At 37.8% G+C, this 22105-nt stretch overlaps 1 protein-coding gene across 9 annotated transcripts in view; it reads left to right on the forward strand.

Moving 5' to 3' along the window:
* The window catches only part of PDE5A (phosphodiesterase 5A), a 143895-nt gene that overhangs the window by 112375 nt on the left and 9415 nt on the right, over positions 1 to 22105 (forward strand). For 7 of the 9 annotated variants that reach the window (XM_080373565.1, XM_080373561.1, XM_080373563.1 and 4 more), the window contains 5 exons: positions 4116 to 4291; positions 5739 to 5798; positions 14430 to 14576; positions 16772 to 16897; positions 18976 to 19070. In XM_080373565.1, coding sequence (XP_080229691.1) covers positions 4116 to 4291; positions 5739 to 5798; positions 14430 to 14576; positions 16772 to 16897; positions 18976 to 19070 — 604 coding nt within the window. The remainder of the gene's footprint in view (positions 1 to 4115; positions 4292 to 5738; positions 5799 to 14429; positions 14577 to 16771; positions 16898 to 18975; positions 19071 to 22105) is intronic. The other 2 variants (XM_080373562.1, XM_080373564.1) reach the window with 1 other exon arrangement.

The following is a 22105-nucleotide window of genomic DNA, read 5'->3' on the forward strand; positions in this document are numbered from 1 at the left end:
GTAGGTATCTCTACAAAAAATATTTTTATACATTTCATAGAAATATTTCTGTGCTCCAAAGTAAAATATCAGCAACATGGAATTGCAGCCCAGGAGAAAAGATCCTTAATTAATCATGTTTTCAATTAGTAAGTCCACTGCAGCCTCGACTGTAAATTGCTTATGAAATCAGTTGCCATTTACAACACTTTTGTGATACTTCACCATTTTTATGGCTTCTTTGCATTCCAAAATTTTCTGTAAGTAAAATGATTTTCACTGCTTCCTGTTCAGAGAGTCAGTTACCACTCTTGCTTGTGTAGATCTTCTACAAGGCAGTGAAAAGCAGAGAAGACATAAATCAGTAAAGAAGCTTTTCAGGCCTGAGCTGTAGGTAGTGCTGGACTTTGAGGGAACAGCAGTGGCATGTGGAAAGGCAGGTTGAACTGACAGTTTCCTCAAATGAGACTCAGCTATGGAAAGATTCATACTAGAAGGCTAGCTGCCGTGCAGTTTTGGTGCTATTGTGGATTGCACAGGGAGCCTACAGTCCTACCATAAGAGTCTTAAGTGTCTAAAGCTACCCAGTGTAAATATGTCTGCAGCAGCTCCTTTGCTTTTTTCTAGAACTGCTTTTCCTCTATTTTTGAAGAGCGGCTATAGTACCACTGATTTCTAGGGTGACATTTTCAGAAGTAATTTGACATCACTTAAGTCCACAGAGGCCCAGATGCTTATGGAAACTTAGAAGCCTAGTTACCACTAGTTCCCTAAAAATATTTAGGTGACCCTGGTCTTGGTCGTCAAAGATGAGTATATACCTGAATAGTTTTGAGGATCTGGTCAGGGAATAAGCTTAATGAGCTTTAAGTCTTTCAATGAGTTTCAGATTCACCTTAAATAAAGGGATGATGATGCTTTTGGAAATTACTAGGACTTCCCTATCCTGTGAAGAGCAGAATGAGTGTCAGCCTGCTTTCCTGGCATCAGTAAGTTCCACAAGGAAACAGATCATAAAAGATATAGATTCCTAGATAGCAGCACGAATCCAGCTTCCTCAGCTTTACAAAATTTGGCAAGTAAATATTAAGAATTCCAAGAATGTGTTTTTTAGTGATCTTCAAATAATTTTCCTTGAGAATTACAGCAAAACTGCATAACCCAATGTATATAGTAAATGTGAGGTCCCTTTTCCATGAAGACAGATATTGTTTTTTAACTCCTGAAGCAGAAAGAGAAGCATTGTCTTTACCTAATAGAGTTCTTTGAAATTTCTTTTGATATCACCTTCTTTAATGAGTTCTTTTATTACTTTATTTTAAATATTCTGGCAGACCCTAGAAGACCAAGATGAAGATTGGTAACTGCTTTAGTTCTAGGTATTTCACTATGCTGTTAGCTACTGATAAAACAGTTCCATCTGATCTCATAGAGGGTTTTTTCTGTTGTTATTTTCTGTGGAAGTTCAAACTGAGAGTTTCAGTCAGGCCGCCTGTTTAGGTGGGGTTTTCAAATCTTGAGTAATTCTCACTGGGAAATGTTCTTTGAAGTCTTCTAAAGTTTCACAGCCAGCCTAATGTTCAGATCTTTAATAGAGTAAGGTCAAGAAGTTGCCTTTGAGACAATACCCAGAAGATCCTTTAGCATACTATATACTATGTAAGACTATTATTATAAGTCTACTTTTTTATTTTTAAGATTAGCATACCCAAACCCAGATTTTAGGAAGCGGGCTGTGTAGATGGGTGTGGGGTGGGAAAAACTGTCCACAGCAAAACCAAGCAAATCTTACTCGCAAGACAGGTGAAAAAACTTTTTTATTCTCCTGACTGGTGCATTTTTCAAGTATGTGGTGAAAGCTTTATGGAATCTTTCTGTAGTTTTATAACTACGTCACAATAAAAGACTTTTGAGTTCCTGTATGGACCACCTAATGCTTTGGGAAGCTTTTGAAAGAGGTTAAAGTGTCTTAAATACTATATCATATATTTACAGCAGTTCTCTTTTTAAAGAGACATTTACGTGCATCCAAATGCTGTCTTTTAAGAATTCCTTTGCTTTTGTGGCTTAATCACTGTTGAGTCTTACTCTTGTGTTCATTACATACATCACAGTTGCTATGGAAACAATTACACTGTCATAAACAGTACTAAACAGAGATCAAGTGAGTTTCATGAGACTTTCTTACAGAGTTTTGTAAGTCAGTTTCTTTTTCCCATGGAAAGTTAATCTTGTTCTTAGTGAACCCATATTTGCTAGGATAATATATTTTTACTATCATTCTAGTATCTAATAATCTCATTCCATTAAGGTTCAGAATCTTGTTTGCAATATTCAGATACCACAACCCCTGCCACAACAGTTTAAAGCTACAGTTAGAATATTGTGACTGATCTCTTTAGAGGAGACTCTCATACTAAAATAAGTTCCCGCAACAAAATGTCATTTGGAAACAGGACAGTGTTACATTGTCAGCAGACATTAAAACTTCTACATGCAATGCCAATGTTCTTCAACAACCACAGTTGGTATGTGTGTGTTACGTTCTTTTCCCTGGCTTTTCTACGTACTGTAACAGGGAAGATACACACTTGCTCCCTCAAAGACCTTTCTTCCTTTTATTTAAAAACCTCAATGAGCTTGTTTAGTTTGTAAATATGGAGTAAGAAAATCCTGGAAATACTATCCTATTAAAAAATATTAGCACTGACAAGACCTTACAGTAGCTGCTGACTATATTCAGTTGGTTCACTGTAAAATAGTATTCATTATAATTTCTTTCCTACCAATAAGCAAAGAGCGTATCTGGCCTCCCTGACCTTATGGTGGTAAAGTGTGTAAGGCATTCAGATTCTGTTCATATATCCTGTGTAAGTTAGGATTAGCTCTACTGATGCAAGAAAACCTAAAAATTAAGAATGTTCTGGAAACACCATGCTAAATAGTTATCTCCTCTTTTGCTATATACATATTTAATATTTTAGTCTTTCTGCTGCAAAATGTTCTTCATAAAATACATAAAGTACAAAAACAGGTATGCAATAGCAAATTATAGAAAATGAAGACTTTTCCAGTTAGTAATTTTTTTCCGGAATTTTTATTTTGCAACTATTAATTTCAATGGGATAATTATTCGCACTTAGCCAGGAAAACACTAGTTTTTATGTTTGAAAGTATTAGTACTCTAATTCATGAGAGTGAGAAAGCATTTGGACTCGCTTAAGACAATAATCACCCCCAAAGCAGTTTTGGCCAAAGACGATGTATACTTAAAATGCAGCTGCTTTAAATAATATTCTGATTTCTTAGCAGAAAATTCCATCCACTAGGTAAAACCAAAGTGAGGTGTATGTGTGAGTTTCTTGCTGCTTCAAATGGTGTCAGGGATTTAAGCTGCAGCAAGGTTTGGTAGAAGTTACCTGTCAGACCTTTCAATGGCACAGCAAAGTCCAGAAATTCTTAACGCAGAATACATGGACACAAATATCAACAACAAGTTTGAACCTAACAAGCTGAATTTGGTAAGATGCTTTTCGGTGAGTTCAGTAGTCTTTGGGGCAGGCTGTAACTCAAGCATGGAAAAAGTGAGTATACTTAAGTTTTGAGCCTCAACCTGGGTATTCTCTGTGTAGTTCATTTATTTTAAAAAATTTCCAGTACTGACTCAAATAAGGAAGTGAAAACTCTGTGTACCACCATTCTGACTTTCCTAAATGTTCTTTTGGTGTGGTTACAAAAATTTAATTAGCCTCCAAAGGACAAATTGTCTTTAGGGATTAAGTCAATCTAGAATACTATTAATAATAAAAGTTAGGATGAAAGCGACCCTAGAATTTCACAAGATAATCAAGTCTGTAAAGCCCTAGATTTTTACTTTACAAATCCTAATAAATAATTTTGAGTCTACTAAGTAATACATAACCTGTTAACATTTATTCTATAATACAGTGAAACTACTCTAAAAAAAGTTGGGGAAAATCCTACAGCACTCCCGTGTGTCACTTTGATGTACGTTGGTGGTTTACACTGTAGGCTAAACTGTTCTAGACTTAATTTTTCTCTGGCTGTTCCATACAATAGGTGATACGTTGGCAGTTCTCTGTATTACTTGTTTTAATTTCTGTATCCTGGCATAGGGGTTTGCCAGCTTGTGAATAAGATGGAAGAAAACTCGGGCAAAATCAAGGCTTTCAACAGAAATGATGAACAGTTCCTGGAAGCATTCGTCATCTTTTGTGGCTTGGGCATCCAGAATACACAGATGTATGAAGCTGTAGAAAGAGCCATGGCCAAACAGATGGTGACATTAGAGGTGAGCTCAAAATCTAGGTGGTCCTTAATTAGCCCAAACAAGATCCTAAGTTTCTCCAGAACCCTGTCTGTTTTACACATTGCAATACTCACATGGATACTGAACAGAAACTGTTCTCCCCCAGGAGAACAGCATTTGGCCTGTTGAGTTGCAGAGGAATTTTCTGCTCCTTTCCATATCTGCCAGCAGACTATTTTATTTGGTATTGTATTTTAACTTTACTCATGAGATTCAGTGGTGAGCTGAACGCATCTTTTCCTCCACATGAGGCAACACACTGGCAACATAGCAGGTTTGTTCTGTTGCGTAGGAAGAGGAAATGGTTTGGGGGATTAGGGGCTTCCTTTTCTTGTCAGAGGTTTTCTGTGATGATTTTGGCTCAGTCCTTTAGACAAACTGGTTTGTGGAGTTACAACAGCATTATTGTAGATTTTCAGCGATTTCCTCAGACTCCCAACAAACCATATCAAGATGAGCATCGTCTGGTCTCAGCCTTTGAATTGGTTACTGTTAAGTTTAATAGCTAAAGAGGGCTTTAGTCTGAGAAGCTGAATTACTCAGAGGTGATAACTTGAAGCTGAAAGTGAAAAATTTGTAGACTTTGGATCTCCTAACATTCATTATGTAAACAGAGTGTTTGCAGAATTCCTAAAATGGGGAATATGTGCCCTGCGGCCTCTAAAAGAAACGTTACAACTCTCCAATAAACCTGTATTAAGTCGTGTTAAATAAAACTGTGGTAAAATTAGTGTCAAAATAATCTCAGTGCTTTACAAAAAAGAGCAGTTTTATATGGCAGATTAGCAATTCTGTCTCCTACTGTAACACTTCATAGATAATATAGGAAGACCTGACAGATTATAGATTCGTATATAAGATGGCTTCTTTAGAAAAAAAGTCAGTCTCATGTTGCTAAAAAAAATCCATAACATTTCCATGTCCTGTGTTCTCAACAGCTAGAAAATATGAGTTTATTTTGTTAATTTAAAACAAACATATTGTCTTTCAGACTTTTTTGCCAAGTTTCAGTTAGGGCAAAACTTTCCTTCTGAAGAAACTCCTGAAAGGATTATTATGGCAACAATGTCAGGCTCATAATTATAGCTGTTTCATTTGTTATTTGTCTTTGAAAGTGGGGCATGAAAACTTTCCAAAGAGAAAAGCAGAGTTCTTTGCTCTTTTATAGAAACTATTTACATTTTCTTGGCCTAATTATCTCAAGAAGATTCTGTGCTGTGGGAGATTTCTGAAAGCTGCAGATACCTCCCTGTATGCTTTCAGAGTGCTCCCTTAAAACCAGCGTGGGCCCTGTGTGGACACTAGATTTTATCAGCAAATGTAATGCAGTGCAGTGCAGCTGCAAGCTGAGAATTCTGCTCTAGGAAAAATACCTTTTTATCACATTGCTCTTTTGTTTGTAATAAGGGTTGCTTTTCTCTTTCTGTAGGTTCTCTCATACCATGCTTCTGCTGCTGAGGAGGAAACGAGGGAGCTGCAGGTAACAGCGGTAATTGAATTTTTTACTATTACTTTAGAAATACTCCATTAATGGAACAACAAAGGGCAGTCTGTTACACAGATGCGATGCCTAAACATGCAGAAGCAGATCTTCCAGAAATCAAAACCATAGTGAACCTTAAGCGGATCAGTTCCTGAGTTGAATCAATACGTCACATAAAAAAGGAAATGTTACAGTGCCTGCAGTGAGATACAGGTTGGCCAGAGACTTGCAATTACAGGAGAACCAGAATTCATAATGATTAAGTATTTCAGAAGCAAAATGTTGAGAACTTTTCTTTCTGCAGCTAAGTCTGAATGTTGTGTATCTTTGGTACCTTTCAAGCATCCCAGGTATGGGTGCAGCTTTATGGGCCTTACACAGAAATACTGTATTTAATTCTTAATGCAAGGATATTTTTTTTTTGTGGCTACTTTTCTGTGCAGTGTTCTGCTCATGTTTAATTCTGAGTTTAGAAACCACTGCCTAAGGAGTAACTACAGCTATGATTTCAAGTGTAGTTCAAAGCACAGACTGTGCTTAGTCTCTCGAGTTTTCTCTGTTAGAGCAGATGTTCTGGGGGAATAGCATCACCCCTGATGCACAAAAAATATTAGAGGGATGGAGAGGAAGGTGGACATAGGAGACCACAAGCTGGGTAGTATGGGACTGGACTGGACAAGTAGGGCACAAGACTAAGGATAGCTCTAGAATGGTTAATGTCTCACAGATTTTGAACCTCAGTCCTACCACACTGTTGCTCATCAATGAAGAGGCACTGACAAGACCAGCAAGCAACACATCTCCTATGGTTCCTCTTCAGGGCTTGTGCTGTAATCTCTGTGTTTACATCTTTACTGCTTGTCGTGGTTTAACCCCAGCTGGCAACTAAGTACCACATAGCTGTTCGCTCACTCCCCCCACCACCTCAGAGCGATGGGGAGGAGATTAAGGAAAAAGGTGGGTTGAGATAAGAATGATTTAATAATTAAAATAACATAATAAATGACAACAACAATTGTAATGAGAAGGAGAGAGAGGGAGAAAAGAATAAAATCCAAAAGGGAAAAAGACAAGTGATGACCAATGCAGTTGCTCACCCTCTGCTGACTGATGCCCAGCCAGTCCCTGAGCAGCAATCGTCCAGCTCCAGCCAACTCCCCCAGTTTATACACTCGGCATGACATTCTGTGGTGTGGAACATCCCTTTGGCTAGTTCAGGCCAGCTGTCCAGGCTGTGTCCCCTCCCAGTTTCTTGTGCCCCTCCAGCCCTCTCACTGGCAGGGCCTGAGAAACTGAAAAACCTTCAACTTAGTGTAAACGTTATCTGGCAACAGGTAAAAACATCAGTGTGTTATCAACAGCTTTCTCATACTAAACCCAAAACACAGCATTGTACCAGCTACTGAGAAGAAAACTACTCTATCCAAGCCAAAACCAGGACGCTGCTAAATAAACAGAATGACAATAAACCTAAGCACTGAACCAGTGTCCGCTTCTACCGCTTCACTGTCCACGTGCTTCCTAACACAATCGTGGCCCATGTCAGCCACGACCTTCTAAGGCGGTACCAGGGCACGTGGTACCAGAACACTTGGCACACACCATCTCCAAGAGGCAGTGTGGATGAGTGCACCAGATCTGGCTTCCTCTCGCCTACAGTCTTGCAGCACTATTTGAGTGGGTTTCACACCCTCAGATATACCACGTAACCTCACATCACATCCCAGGGCATGAAACAAATACACTTATTTTCATGCTATAAAGCCATCACTCTTTAGTGGAAATTGAGAAGCATAAATTTTGCTACAGCATATATTTATTTTTTGCAATTAGGTTCTTAAGTCTATGATAGTTGAATGTTAATTGAATGTTAAAAAATCTGTGATAAGTAGAATGATAGTTAATATGCTGAGCAAGCTGTTATAGATGAGTCTGTGCAACTGTTGGTTTAAATTGATTGTATTTGGCGGAAAGGAACTTTGCCTACCTGGTGATTTGAGGTAGCTTCTATTCCGTGTATTCCTGACCTTTCATAAGTAGCAAGTATTTCAGAGGAAGCTGGGAGACTAAAACATGCGGGCTTAATGTAAAAAACAAACCAACCCCAAAACCTCTCAAAAGTAACAAAGAAGAATTTATTTAATAATGGCAATGTGATGCTGTGGGTATTTGCTGGTCAAGATGAAACATTTCATCTTGTGAAGGGAGGCATTTTAATAGAGCAATCAGATTAGGTCAGATAATTTGAGCTAAAAAAATAAAAACAGGCACTAAAAATAAGGGTGTCTTAGAACTTCAAGGTGCCACATGGAGCCCCAAAAAAACCACAGACCAAGTGCTATGTCGTATGGACAAATCGCTTTGTGGCATTTTGCCTCATTGCTAGGATCCCTGTCCGGTTTTATACAGCAGTATAGATCTAACCACCTCATTGATATTTGGTTTCTTCTTTGTGCTTTTGTGAATAAGATACCTAATTCAGTTACCATTCCTAAAATTGTTTCTTTAGGCATTATTCTTCTCTTTAAAAAGTTTAATTTCTTTCATTGGTGCCACATTCCACCACTTCGATTACTCAAAATTTCCCTATTGGCATATAGACCTTCTAATTGTGTTGCTTTTCATGAAAGTAGTTCTCTCCTGCTTTTTTCTAGTTTGTTTTTCTGTGTAAATTGCAATGATTTAATTTCTTCATAGTTGTCACTTTTTCAAGAGGAGAGAGCAACTTAAGATTTCAACTTCAAATTAGAAGTTTGTGGTGTGTATTGCACAAAAGAAAACATTGATTCTTGATTTTTTTCTGTCACTTACTGACTGCGAAGTGATTTGAGATCCTCACATGCCAAGCATTATGGAAGTGCTGTTACTATTACGGTAAAAGTAGCTCAGAAATACTTCTTGCTTTGTGGAGTCTCTTCATGTTAAAAGATTTTACTACCTACTACTGTGTATATGGTCTCCAGTCTGCTATTCAGCTGTTTCAGTATATGACCCATATTTTTGCATCTGGTTCTGCATGTGCCTTAGCTATGTCTTAGACTACCACTCAGTCCCTGACTTCCCAGTAACCCGAGCTTATGTATGTCTTTACTTCATTGCTTGCTCACCTCACGGATGTCCATGATAGCCAGATGGTTAAAGCTGAGTCAAAACATTACAAATCTAAAGGAAAGTTTATTAAATTGAGAAATTACTTGGTTTAAAATGTGTTTAAGAATAAAACCTCAGCCCATATTTAGCCTTAAGCCTTGCACACAGCTTTTACGGACTACAGGAGAGGTTTATTCTGGACGTAGGTTGAGCCTGGCATTCAGTCACATGCATGAGCTTACACAGAATGTAAAATAGGAACATACAAGCTGACTTATTCTTTGCTATGGAAAAAATATGTTCTGTAACCTTTCTCAATTTGAATAACAACCAAGAGAAACACTTCTAAAAATTGTCTTCAATATCTTAAAGACTTTCTACTTCCTTTAATGATTGTTGGGATTCTTCCTGCTTAGCAACAAAGTCAAGAAACCTTCTTCTGATAATAGTTCTGGATAGGATAAGCTCTCCTGAGCATGCCAGTGCATGATGGTGTATATACGTCTCTGCAGAAGGTCAAAGGGATTCAAATAAAAATTAATGTAATCGTCTCAAATCCACAAAAAGAGGACTAGCAGTGGCATATCCCATTCCATTCACTTTCTCTTCTCAGGAACCAGGAAGGGATTGGCCAGTTTGTGCTGTCTGAACAGGAATAAGAATTTGCCCTAGAGTACAAGACCCTGATAGAAAAGACCTTGCCAAAAAATACCTATTTTCCAGAGCAGGGTATGGAGAACAGGATGTTAATTTTGGATTTGTTCTGCAGCTGACCATAACGGTAGCCTCACACAGCAAGGCAATTTAGGTTCTTCTTAAAGTGGATCTCAAACAGCTTTGTGCTTGAAAAATCAAAATTAATGTAAAAAGAAAGAAAAAACGTTAAAATACTTTTTTCTCCAAAACTTAGGAGTATATAACAATTCAAAACATACGAAAAATAGGAAGAAACACAGTGGGGGGAAAAAAGTGGTGGGTTTTTTTCCCCAGTTAATTGCAAATTGCAACTCTCTGAGGCCAAAATCATTCCATTAAAATTCAGCTGGAGTCCAGTAGCCAGCTTCATGAGTGATGGCCACAAAACATACATCTTCCCTAACTGAGAGACAGAACCTGTATTAATGGCAGTTCCCATTGGGTTTAGGAGCAATGAAGGCCATAAATTCACAAAGGTTTGAGGCAGAAGTTATCCTGAAGTATTTCAGTGGGCATTGCAGAACTCAGTCTAGTTTTGGAAGTCACTCTTGACCTTTGAGGATAGAGTACTCATTAGCCCTTTAAAGTTTACATTCTTCTTCTCTCAAAATTTAAAGAAGCTCTTGTCTTTTCAGATGTACAACTTTGTAGTACAAAAAAAAAAAAAAAAAAAGTAGTTCTTTCTGTTTTGTAACTGAACACAACGTGAAATTTAGTCTTTTCCCCTAGCTAGGACACATGCTGTCACAGAGTTACTCAGCAGAATCAATGGTATATGAAAACAGATACAGGACTTCAGCTTTATAACATGATATTGGAATTGATACTTGTACTATCTTTGAATCATTACAGTTAATGTATAATTTATTAGTGAGACATGGCATTGGCAACAGAAATCAGTACGGTATGTTGCAAGTAAAATTTGCAACAACAGAATTATCAGCAAGTGGTTTCTCCAACTTAAAACTGTACCTTCAAGTAGATCTAATTTGTGAACTCCTGAAAGGTTTAGACTGGAGGAGCAAAGCCTTACGCGCAGAATTTCAACCTACTGCCGATAACCTTGGTTTTCTCCTCAAGGACCCTATGATGAGACATGATTGCAGACCGTTACCCTAAAAATCCACATGTTAGAGTGACATGGTTAATACTCCTGCACTGCAGTCTTTAAATTGAATCAATTAAAACCTTATTCCTAAAACAAGGAAGAGAGACAAATCTTGCTCTTTAAGTATCTGCTGTTAGCGTGTACCCTTTGAGATACAGGATCATTGCTGCCATTTTCCTTTGCCTCTGTATTCTCAAAATAGAATACAATTAAATTTTGCAACTATCAACCTCTGTCATTTCTTTTCTGAAACTATTTGCTGTTTCTGTGCATTGATGAAGGCAGCAGTACTTGAAAAGACACAGGGCCAAGTGAGTTGCAAGATCAAGTTGTTCATGTTAAAGACATCAGCACTCCTGTTCCTAGTCTTAACCTAAGTGCTCGACAAATAGTGACAAAGGGTGTACCTGCTACCCAAACTGAGAAAGCTAACTTACTTAGCTTATCTTAGTTGTGGGAGAGACAGGTGATTCTAGAAAGCATTTTAGAGCAAGTGATTATTTTAAGTACTGATTCAGGGATATATTTAAAAGCGGCAGTTCCTTTGTTTTGCAGACGATGTTTTCCTTGCAATCTAACTTAAACTGTTAGCAGGGGGTAGGGAAGGTTTTTTTCTTTTTCAGTGTGCTGACAAAGACTTTCCAAAAACTTACCTGAGGTAGTTGTGCTAGTATTTTCCCCTAATTAAGAATAACCCTTACCACGTTACTGGGATACCTTTGTGTTGACTATCTTTCCATTAACACATCACAGAAAGACTTCAGTTTTGAAATCAGCATGTGGAACAGCTAACTAAGATAACCACCTTGCCTGAAGTGACAGCTGACGTTACTCATAGTTGATTCCAGGCTTGTAATGTTATGTGTGGAGATGCAATCCAGGTGCCTAAATTGCAGTGGTGTAGCAAGTCAGTGTCTATAAACTGGACCCTCTGTGGTGGCTAAAGCTAACACATGTCATATTATAACTTTTGTTCCACTACTGAGGATCAGCTGATGAATGGCAATTTACTTGGCTTCAGATTTTTATTAATTTCTAGTTTCTGCTCATATCATTGTATGAAGCCAGCCAAAACAGATTAAAATCATGTTACTGGATGTACCTTTTTGTGATTTGCTTTGTTTTGCTTCTAAATAATCTGACAGCACAGAAAATAGATGCTTCATCAGGCAGTTGGACTAGATGATCGTTGTGAGTCCCTTCCAACTGGAACTATTCTACTCCGTACTCTATTCTATTCTATTCATTGGTTATGTGCCTTGTGTAATGGGCTGTAGTCAAATTTTTCACTTTCATCGTCATTTCCACATACTACGGAACGTCATATTGCATTAGTTACCTCCTTTGAGCCTGGATACTGTCTGCAACCTGTGTTTCATCATACAAAGCAGACGAAACAAAGCAAAACCGTTTATAGTTGCCACTCAGTTTCCACAGTGGTCCCACATTTTCCTTAGCCTTCCTTTTGCTGCCAGTATATTTATACAAATCATTTTTGTGGCCCTTCCCACCCCTCATTAGTTCCAAGTCAAGCTGAGCTTTGGTTTTCCCATCTTTATCCCTGCACAGTTTGGTAACGTCTCTGTAGTCTTCCCAGGTAGTCCACCCCCATTCCTCCTTCTGTGTACTTCATTTTTTCATTTGAGCTCACTCAGGAATTCCCTGTTCATCCATGCTGGCCTTTCACCATGCTCACCTGGCTTCCTGCATGTGAGAATACACTGTTCTTGTGCTTGAGGCTTTCATTGAAGGTAGTGCCATGGTGTATGGAATGAAGTTATAAGCTTTACCTATAGGTTTTTCAATCACAATGGAAGACAAGTTTTCAAAATTATTTTCTATACTTAACCAGATAACGGAGTCACTAATTAATTATTCACTAGTAATTACTATGAATACAATGCCTATAGTGAGCAATAGTAATTAAAAACTGACCGTTATGCAAAGAGAGGAGTGAGTTAGCACATTTTCTTCTTGACTATTTCATGCTCTTTATAATATTCCTGAGGTGAAGAAATGGAGCGAGAGGTTATAGTTTGGTCAGTGCTTACAGAAGCTGACCATAACTGAATAACTTGAAATTAAAATAGCTGATGAACTTTCATGCTGCAAAATGGGGGGCACATAGCTCTGCTGGCTTTCGTAAGTAAAACAGGAAATATCTAATCCACTTAAATAACACTTGAATAGCTACAGAGTGCACTTTTTATGCCTCAGCTGAAATGAAACTTATTGTTGTGGATGTCAAAGGCAAGAGATCAAGGAAGGGAAAGATAAATTATAAACAAAGTCAGAACACAGGCATGAGGTGTTCAGTTGAACTCCTACGGTGTCCTTCCATCCCTTTCCTCATAAAATACCAGAAAGTTGCAGTTTTTCAAAGGATGTCATTAGAGTTCCTGAATGGTTGCATTATTTTCCACTGAACATACAGACCTGGTGGTTCCTTCATATGCTCATAGGTGAAATACCACATGAATCCAAACCGAGGAACACAAAATTAATGGTACAAAAATGTGTAAGAATGCTGGATTTTTTTTCCTGTGTAAATGCTATTTTTTGTGATTTTTCCATGATTTTCCAATTCTGACAGACAGGAAAGATAAAAGCAAACTTACACGGAACAGAGACTGGTAGGCAGTTATGAGGAGAGCTGATCTGCATGCTACATGTAATAGTACTGTAGATCATGACACATGCGTCCTTTTCAGTGTCAGTCTTCTAGGACACAGTTCCCCATGTTCCCCATGCTGGACAAACGTTTTCCCCTAGAATTACAAAGAGGAAGACACACACATGGATTTGTTAATTTCCTTCACCATTTCAGTTTTACCTGATTTTATTTTAAGCACACTCGTATATATGAGGTGAAACAACTGTAAAGAAGTAGCACTGAGAACTCCACCTTCTATTTTACTGAAAAAACTCCTACTAATTTTTGTTCCATAGTGTAAGGCTTGCTCCGTTTATTTTGTTACCACCTTAACATCTGTATTTTGAAGGGCAACCAATACCTATACTCTGAATTTTATAACTAGAAAAAGTAGATTTGTGATACATAGAGTTGTAATACATGTAATGAATGGAGATATTACTGATAATAAAAGTTACAGATTTTAAAAGTATAGAGTTGGGGGTTTTGTCTACTTGATAATTTCAAATTTCACGTTGAAAGTTTGTGATTGTACTCTATTACACCAAAAACATTGTCCAAAGTTTTTAAAGGTTACTGATCACAGGTGAACCCTGATTTTTTTAGGTTTCTAGCCCTGAGAAAACTCGGGCTGTAGATGTTCTACTTCAGCACTGAATGTGGATTCTGTTAGGAATTCTGTTCTACTGACATCTCTTCCCTTAGGATTTTTAGAAAATTGTCAACAGTTACAGATTTTGATGTCTGCCTGTCCACAAAAGCAAACATACAGCTCCTCTGCCTTATTTCCTCAGTCTCCCAATTTCATACATACTCTTGGTTACAATTTGCTTTAGGTGATTTAGGTAACAGACTGGCCAGGTAGTCCCTTCCTGATTCTCTTACCTATGGAAAAGTGAGTTAAACCTAAGCAAATAAGGTAATGTTAAACAAGAAAGGCTAACGACAGATAAATAAGAAGTAATCATCAGATTTCAGTACAACGTGAAGGCACAATTTAGTATCTCACTACTTCTCTGTTGAAAAAGCAGGTATTCATATTAGCTTTCTCTTTCCTAGTGCTAAGTTGTGTTCTTCTATTCTTCTCTAGGCTGCCGTGGTACCATCTGCACAATCTCTCAACCTAACTGACTTCAACTTCAGTGATTTTGAGCTATCAGATTATGAAACAACGCTGTGTACAATTCGGATGTTCACAGACCTCAACCTGGTGCAAAATTTCCAGATGAAACATGAGGTATGAATGCTGTCAAATGCTGCTTCACATAAAAAGACAACTTAATTATTAGAAAATTGGGAGAACAGTGAAATGAGCCAACCGTAAATATGATTGGAAATCTGTATTGAAGAGTAGTTAGCGAACTAGGAAGGCATATAAAGTGGGCAGTACTGGGGTTTGTCCCAAGTTTGGTTCTACTGAAGGTTTTACTAATATTTTACTAACAGTCAAGTGCATAAATTAAAAATGGTAAACAAAAGAATAGTTCGTGGTAACAGAGAAAACCAGGTCACAGCTACTAGTGTCAGAAACTGTGTAAAAGTCAATAATGTGCCTTAGTAGCAAAAAGGGGCAAATTTCATTCCTTACTGACAGTGGTATTTAAGGCCCATGGAGTAATTATATTGTAGCTCATATCTGAAGCGACACACAAAGATACAAATGAATTTTAAAAAAATAACAATTTAGGAGACTTGAGCAAAGTTTGAATGAATTAATCTTGTTTTCTCCAGAAAACAGAACATCGAGGAGGGAGATGATAGCAGCTTTTCAGTTAAGTGAAAGTCTGTTATAAAGAGGACCATAATATTGTTGTCTATGTCCATATAAGGTAGTAAAAGTAATTAGTTTAGTCTTTCCCCCACAAAAGATTAGAGATTAGGGGAACTTTGTAGTTATGGAGGTAGTAGAGTGGAACAGATTACTTAGGTGGGCTGTGGAAACTTCCCTGAAGGTCTCTACCAGTAGATCTAGTTGTAGATATGCATCTGTCAGAGGTGATCTAGACAGGTATTCTTATTTTACTCCTGGTCCTAGAGGTTGACTAGATCATCTTCTAGGCCTATTCCAGTCAATTCACACAATTTCTGTTTGTAAAAACCTTCGGTTTTAAATACTTTATTTCTGCTTTATGTATTTTTCAACAAAACTTCCAAAGCTCAGTATCAAACTGCAAAATTAATTCAGAGGGCTTCATAGGCAAGCAAATAGGTAAAAGAAAACAGGTTCTCATTTCCTAGATCACCAGTTTATAGACCAATTTAGATTAGCAGTGTTTCAGGGCTGAAAGAAGTACTGTATTACCTAGTTTGATCTCTTGAATATCCCAGTCCTTAGTTTCACCTTTGTTGTAAGGCCAAGAACTTGTACTTCCTTAAGGGATATGTCCCATCAGAAGAGAGGGAGTCGGGTAGCCCAGTAATGAGTGGGCTCCTAGTTCCTAGTGGAGCAATTGTAATGGATTTGCAAAACCAAAATAACACCACAACAATAGATGCATAATGATGACACGTCACTAGAAGCAAGAGGATGTTGACAGCTTTGAAGCTATGCTTTCAGCTTTACATCCTACAAAACTGGCAGTAGCCTAGCCTTCCTTTTTTAACAGTGGAAAGGCAGAGAATACTGCTGCCTTTATCTGTGTGGAATTGTTATGTGGGTGAATGATATGGTATTTTCATTTCTGTCAGTACAACATCCTTCACTAAGAACACTAAACATTTTCTCGAATGAACCAAAGCCTAGATGCTCAGGCAGCATTTAACATAGAGCAGTATGCTGCAACAATTTAAACCAAGGGACCTGTTCTAGTATACATCAAATTACTATCTGACCTTCATATCTTTTACTTCATTAGAATTGAAGTATAACCCACAACTTGTAGTACTGCTGTGTAAAACTTCCAGGATATACTTTCTTCCTGCATAAAAAAATACTACCCAGCAATACAGTAATCGCTGTCTTTCTTCATACTCACTTGCTTTCCAAAGTCCAATTCTGCTTGTCTTTTGACAAGCTGCTATGAGAGAAAAGCTGCATGTTCATTATTAAAACAGGTCTTAAGAGAAATCTGTAATTAAAAAAATAAATTTTCTCGATCAAGTATGTTGTTAAAAACAAGGATTTTTTTTCTCCCAGTTATCTCAGCATAATTCAGTTTCTGAGTTAACAGCAGGGCACCTGACACTAACATTAGGCCCTTAGTAATAAAAACCCAAACCCACAACTACTGCATACTCAATGAGTAACTGTAAGCCTATTCTTATCTATGTTCATAGTTACAAGTATGTTATATTTGAAGTTACTTTAGTTAAAAGGAGATATTTTTTCTGTAAGAGACAGTTTTCAAGTGGGATTAGAGAAATATTTGTTTTCATAAAAATAATAGATTTCTAATACATTTACCGTTAACTTTATGATGCTGTTTCTTGAAGGTTCTCTGCAGATGGATTTTAAGTGTAAAGAAAAATTATCGGAAAAATGTTGCTTATCACAATTGGAGACATGCCTTTAATACAGCGCAGTGCATGTTTGCTGCTTTAAAATCTGGTAAACTTCAGGTACATTTTGCTGTTTGTTTCTTCATTAAGAATTTTCTGGCTAAACAAAGTCTATAATGCATTGTTCTGATTGTCGTGTCAGTAGGATGTTCATCATTCTGTGGTACTCCTAGTAAAATCCGAATATTTCTGCTGAAGACTTCTGGCTTTAAGGGCTTGCTTTGTGAAATTGTTGTCATGTTGTTATGTCCCCAGTTTCAGTTAAATCCTCTGGAAGTGATCAGGTGGGTGTTCCCAATGGCAGTATCTCAAATAAGGCACATATATGATTATGCCTTTTTATAAAGTTAATGCTTATGACACAAGCAAGTCGAAAAGGTGGAGAAGAAAAGGAACAACCCTGTTTCAGGACGCTTCCTTATAACATTTACCAGGAAATGTTTTCAGTTTGAACACAGAGCTGAGTACAGCTTCAGACAAACAACAGAACATTTTTGGGAAATAAAAGATTCGAATGCTCATTTCGGTGCTTTTGAACAATGTTTCAACCTTCCACTTAAGAGACATAATAATTTTTACGAAATCATAGTAATTATTTATTGCAAATACTGGAGGGCTAGATGATCCCCAAAATAAGAAAGGTATTGATTAGTAATTTTTCCAAAATACCTTTTTAGGTTTTGGTTTTATATTCTTGAAGAAACCAAAATGTTTCTGTTCATTTTAAATTAACGTGTTTCTTCAGTTTGGTTACAGAGAATTGTTATTAGCTGGTTTGTACTATTTTACAGTAAGCACTTCTGAGAGAATAAATAAATCCTATTTGTAGACCAAAACCCAATAATGATAATGAAGAGACATTCCCTTCCTCTACAAACTTTGTCTCACTCAAGAAAAAAAAAAAAAGATAGACAAAAGGCGCTGGAAGAGACAAAGGCAAAGGGCTTTCACATTCATTCTGTACTGAAATGGACATGTCTGCTCTGTGTGCGGTCTAGCAATCTCTGATGATCCTGATAGCTTGCTTGCTATTTTTGGAATCCTGTCAGTCTTCACTGCAATTTCCAAAATTGTTTTATTCATAACTACACAGTTAGGAACTCCACACTGATTTTCATGTCCTAGATTCTGGAGTCAGAACGGCATTGAACGTAAATCTCGGTTTTCTCTAGTTTGAAGGGAAAAGCAAGCATCAGGGGAGACATCTTCCCAGCAGAAACATTAAATCAGTCATTTCCAAACTGATTTGTCTTTTGACTAGGCTAAGGACGGGTTTCGTTGTCTAAAAAGCAGATGCAAGTCTACAGAAATTGTAACTTCTTAAAGAAAATTTGGATTTGATTGTACGGAGGGTAGAGTGGCAGCGCTGTCACTAGGTGTTCTTCAAATTCCTGTCCAGACTGCTGTGCCTGCTGTCCTTGTGCCATTACACAATGCTGCATGAATACTGTAGCTTTTTCCAGCTTCTGTTTCTCACTGGACAGACTTGCATGAATTTTCTATCTGATTCTATTGAACAATATTAAAGATTTGAAATAGTCGCAGAAGAGAAACTGTAACCTCTCTGCTAATCCTTGTTGGAGCTCTAGAATAAACACTTCAATAACGGTAGTCAGATATTGGTTACTTTAATTTTCCACGGGCTTTAAACTTCTTCAGTTTATTTGCCCAGCAATCAACGAAAAACATGACATTTTTCCCTTCTGATTATTCCAAGGACGTTTGTTACAATGAATTTTTAGACCTCCTTAGGGTACGTAGCCTGACTCCCTTGAGGTAACAGAGGGGCTGAGCTAAAATTCATGGGGCCAGATTTTAAAAAAGATTCCTCATTCTCTCTCTTCGCTGCCAGGTGACATGACGCAAGTCGCTTCCTCTTCCGTATCGGTTTTCTCATCAGTAGAGAGGGCTAGATGATGTTCCCTCTGAAAACTGCATTGATGTCTGTGGAGAATGATTATTACTGCACACCCTGTCTTCAGAGATAACCCTTATTCTCAGCATTTTATGTCCTTGTCCTTCATGGGCCAGAACTGTATCTGCCATGTGGGTAAAGACAAGACAGCAGATATAAAACACATTGTGCAAAACAAATCCCCATCACAAAGCTAACTCACTTCTTGTTTTACTGTCTACAGAGCAGACTAACTGACTTGGAAACACTGGCTTTGCTGATAGCAACTCTAAGCCATGATTTGGATCACAGGGGAGTGAACAACTCTTATATACAAAGGTAAGTAAGTCTGAAAGAAGTTAAAAACAAATGAATACCAAAGTCACAGAGCTATAATTAAGTACAACCTAATTGATTTGATGATGTGAGGCCACGCAAAGGAGCAGGTTTTTACAAAGCAGTAAGTGTAAGATCAGCCAGAAACAATCAAGAGTCCAAAGCAAAGGTGCACCTCAATTGTTGACTAACTGTGATGACAGATGAAGTGAACTCTTTGTAGACTGAGCAGGGGCAGCATCTTTCTGCTCCTGTTCTGCAAGTCTCATCCCCTGTTTTCCATACAGTGACAGCAAAAGGTTCCAGCTTGTAAGGGACAGCGTGTAGGAAACGTGCAGCTTTTCAAACTGTTGTTCCCCGTCTAGTCTGGGCAAGCACAGAGCTGAGATCTGCAGCCTTCTGTTACAAAGGTGTCTCCCTGCCACTCTGAACTCTGATTGTTTTACTCATGATTTAGCCATGTTTTTCCAGAAATCTAAGTTGATTTGAACAAGATACATATTTAAATTCACATTAAAAATGTATGACTGTTAGGCATTGATTTTGGGTTATCTGTACTCTTTTAACTTTGATCAGTTCTGGAGTTACAGAAAAAACCTTTACAAAGTCAAAATATGTTTAAAACCTTGAAACAAAATATTTTTGCTAAACGATTTATTTCTCTTTGAAGTTATCAAAATGAACCACCTGAACTCTTTTAAAATCTTCTCCATGTTTTATTTTTTAACTAAAAATACTTGGGTTTTTTAGAATTTATTAATTGTTTCAGATCTGCCCAAATGTGGTTTTCGGTGAATTTAGTATTCACTTCAAATAACAGTATATGATTCCTCAATTAAATAAATAGCTTTACTTAAAACATGGTATAATGTGATTACTGTGATACAGCAATGTGTCCTGATCTGACCAGATATAGAGAAACGTATACTTGTTCCTTTTTCTGACAGAGCTGGAGAGTGGCTTTGAAGCTACCTTTGGAAGAAGTAGTCTGCTGTTCTCACTGTGTGTAAAGTAAGATACTAGGGGAAGAAAAGATTGTCTGAGACAGAGAATACTGAAAGGCAGGAAATAATTAGGCTGAAGCAGAATTCCTGCCTTTCAGATATATGTTCAGAATTATGCTAAGACTGATGTGTAAAGCAAAAAAAAAAAACCAACAAAAAAACCCCCACAAAACTGAAAGAGTAACCTTTTTCTAGTTCCCTAATGGGGGATTCCAGCAGTAACTGTAGCCTTGCAGTGATTGGAACCAGTTAGCTATTTTTTGCTTTATTTATTTAAAAATAAATTTCCTGGAAGACATCTGGAGATGCGTCATCTCCTCTCAGAAATGTCCTGGGAAAGTGTCATAGACAGCAAAATCTAACATTCACACATGTTGTAAAGCAGAGATGGTAACAGCTTAATAATTCTTTTTCAATAGAAAGTTCAATGAATTTTGTTCTTAAACCCCTCTTTGCAATCTAAATTAAAAGTTATTTTTCCAGGAACAGATGCCTTTTGTTTCTTCCTTGGAAGCAGGGAGAGTGAATACTTTTATGATTCTTTCCTTAAGCAGCAGGGTTTCAAAAATTAAAAAGGTCCTGGTAGGAGAAATTACAGGAAAGGAACTGCCTAAAGGTCTTTTGGTAGATACACAGGGGTTTCATTTTCTTTTTCTTCCAAACCCACATGTAAAGTAGGGCAAGCAAAGAGTATGAAAACTGCCTACCCAAACCACTGTGTTCAGAAAGCAATGGCGTCCTTTGGCCTGGCGTGGTGGCTTAATAGAAATGCTGTGTACTACAGACACAGGGCCTGAGTTTATTTCCAGCACTTGTGTCTTCCCAGCCAGCCAGGGTCTGCAAGTCCTCAGCAAGCTCTAGTTCGGTGTAGTACTTGGGAAGATAACCTAAGATATTTCTCACATATTTCTCTCTTCAGTCAGGATGAACTTTAGGGGACACAGTATGCATCCCACTTAACTCAATGGGAATTTCACCCAGCATGTGTTGGCACTATCCTACAGTTTGTTTCCTTACAGAAACACACCAGTGTATTTGCTCTATACTGCTTTTGCAATGGTCTCAGAGGAGGTGCTGGGCAGCCAGCCCATAATCCTCAGGGGCTTGCATCCTTTAATCTCCCTTTCCGCATTTTTGTTTGTCTTTCCATCTTTCTCTCCACATTTTTGTGCTTCCTAAATCCCCAGAGTCTCCTCTCATGACTTTTATTTGGGTGCACTCCTTACGTAGGGACCCAGTCCTGCAACCGCTAGTTCATGTGAATGATTCTTAATCATATAAAAAGTCCCATGGAACTATATGCTAAAAAATAATTTCTTGCATGATTACACATTTGTAGGTCAGATCAGAATTAGAGTGACTGTTTCAGGATTAGCAGCAAAACAGACTTCTAGAAGAATCCCAGTTTAGTTGAAGAGATGACAACGTGGGACCAGGGGCTGAAAATGGAGATACAGTAGCAAAAGCTAAGAACTGTTTCATGCAATGAGAAACAGTGGGAAATTAGAAATCATCAGAAGGGAGGAGTTTCTGTATTTTGTCTAAAGCTACCCCAACAGTAAATTCTGACTTTTACACTAAGGTGGCTTTAAATTCTGTATCTGCCCCATTGGTTTCATGTGTTTTTTCACTGCCTGAAGTACAACCAACATCTTGTTTCCCTTTTGGATTTTACCCTGGGCAAAGGATAGGTAACAATACTGCAGTAGCTTGGTCATGAAAAGACTGGGGATGAATGAAGTACCAGTACAGCTACTAACACTGGGAAATTACTCCAGCAACATTTTGGGCCCTGGTCAGCAGGACTTTTTCCATTGGTATCAGCGGGCTTCCAATTAGGTCTGCATTGTCACTTGCAAGCTCAGTAGTTGAGCTGACTAAATATGCCAGGCAGCTGCTTAAAATATTACAAAACCCAAACCTGCCATTTACATTTTTCTTGTGAATGAACCCTTCTTCTTGCCCTTCCTTTTCCTACAAGAACTTTCACTTTTTATAAAACCTTGTATTACATTCTCAATCCTTGCATGCAGC

Source organism: Falco punctatus (genome assembly GCF_963210335.1).
Source record: "Falco punctatus genome assembly, chromosome: 1".
In the NCBI taxonomy this organism is placed as follows: Eukaryota; Metazoa; Chordata; class Aves; order Falconiformes; family Falconidae; genus Falco; species Falco punctatus.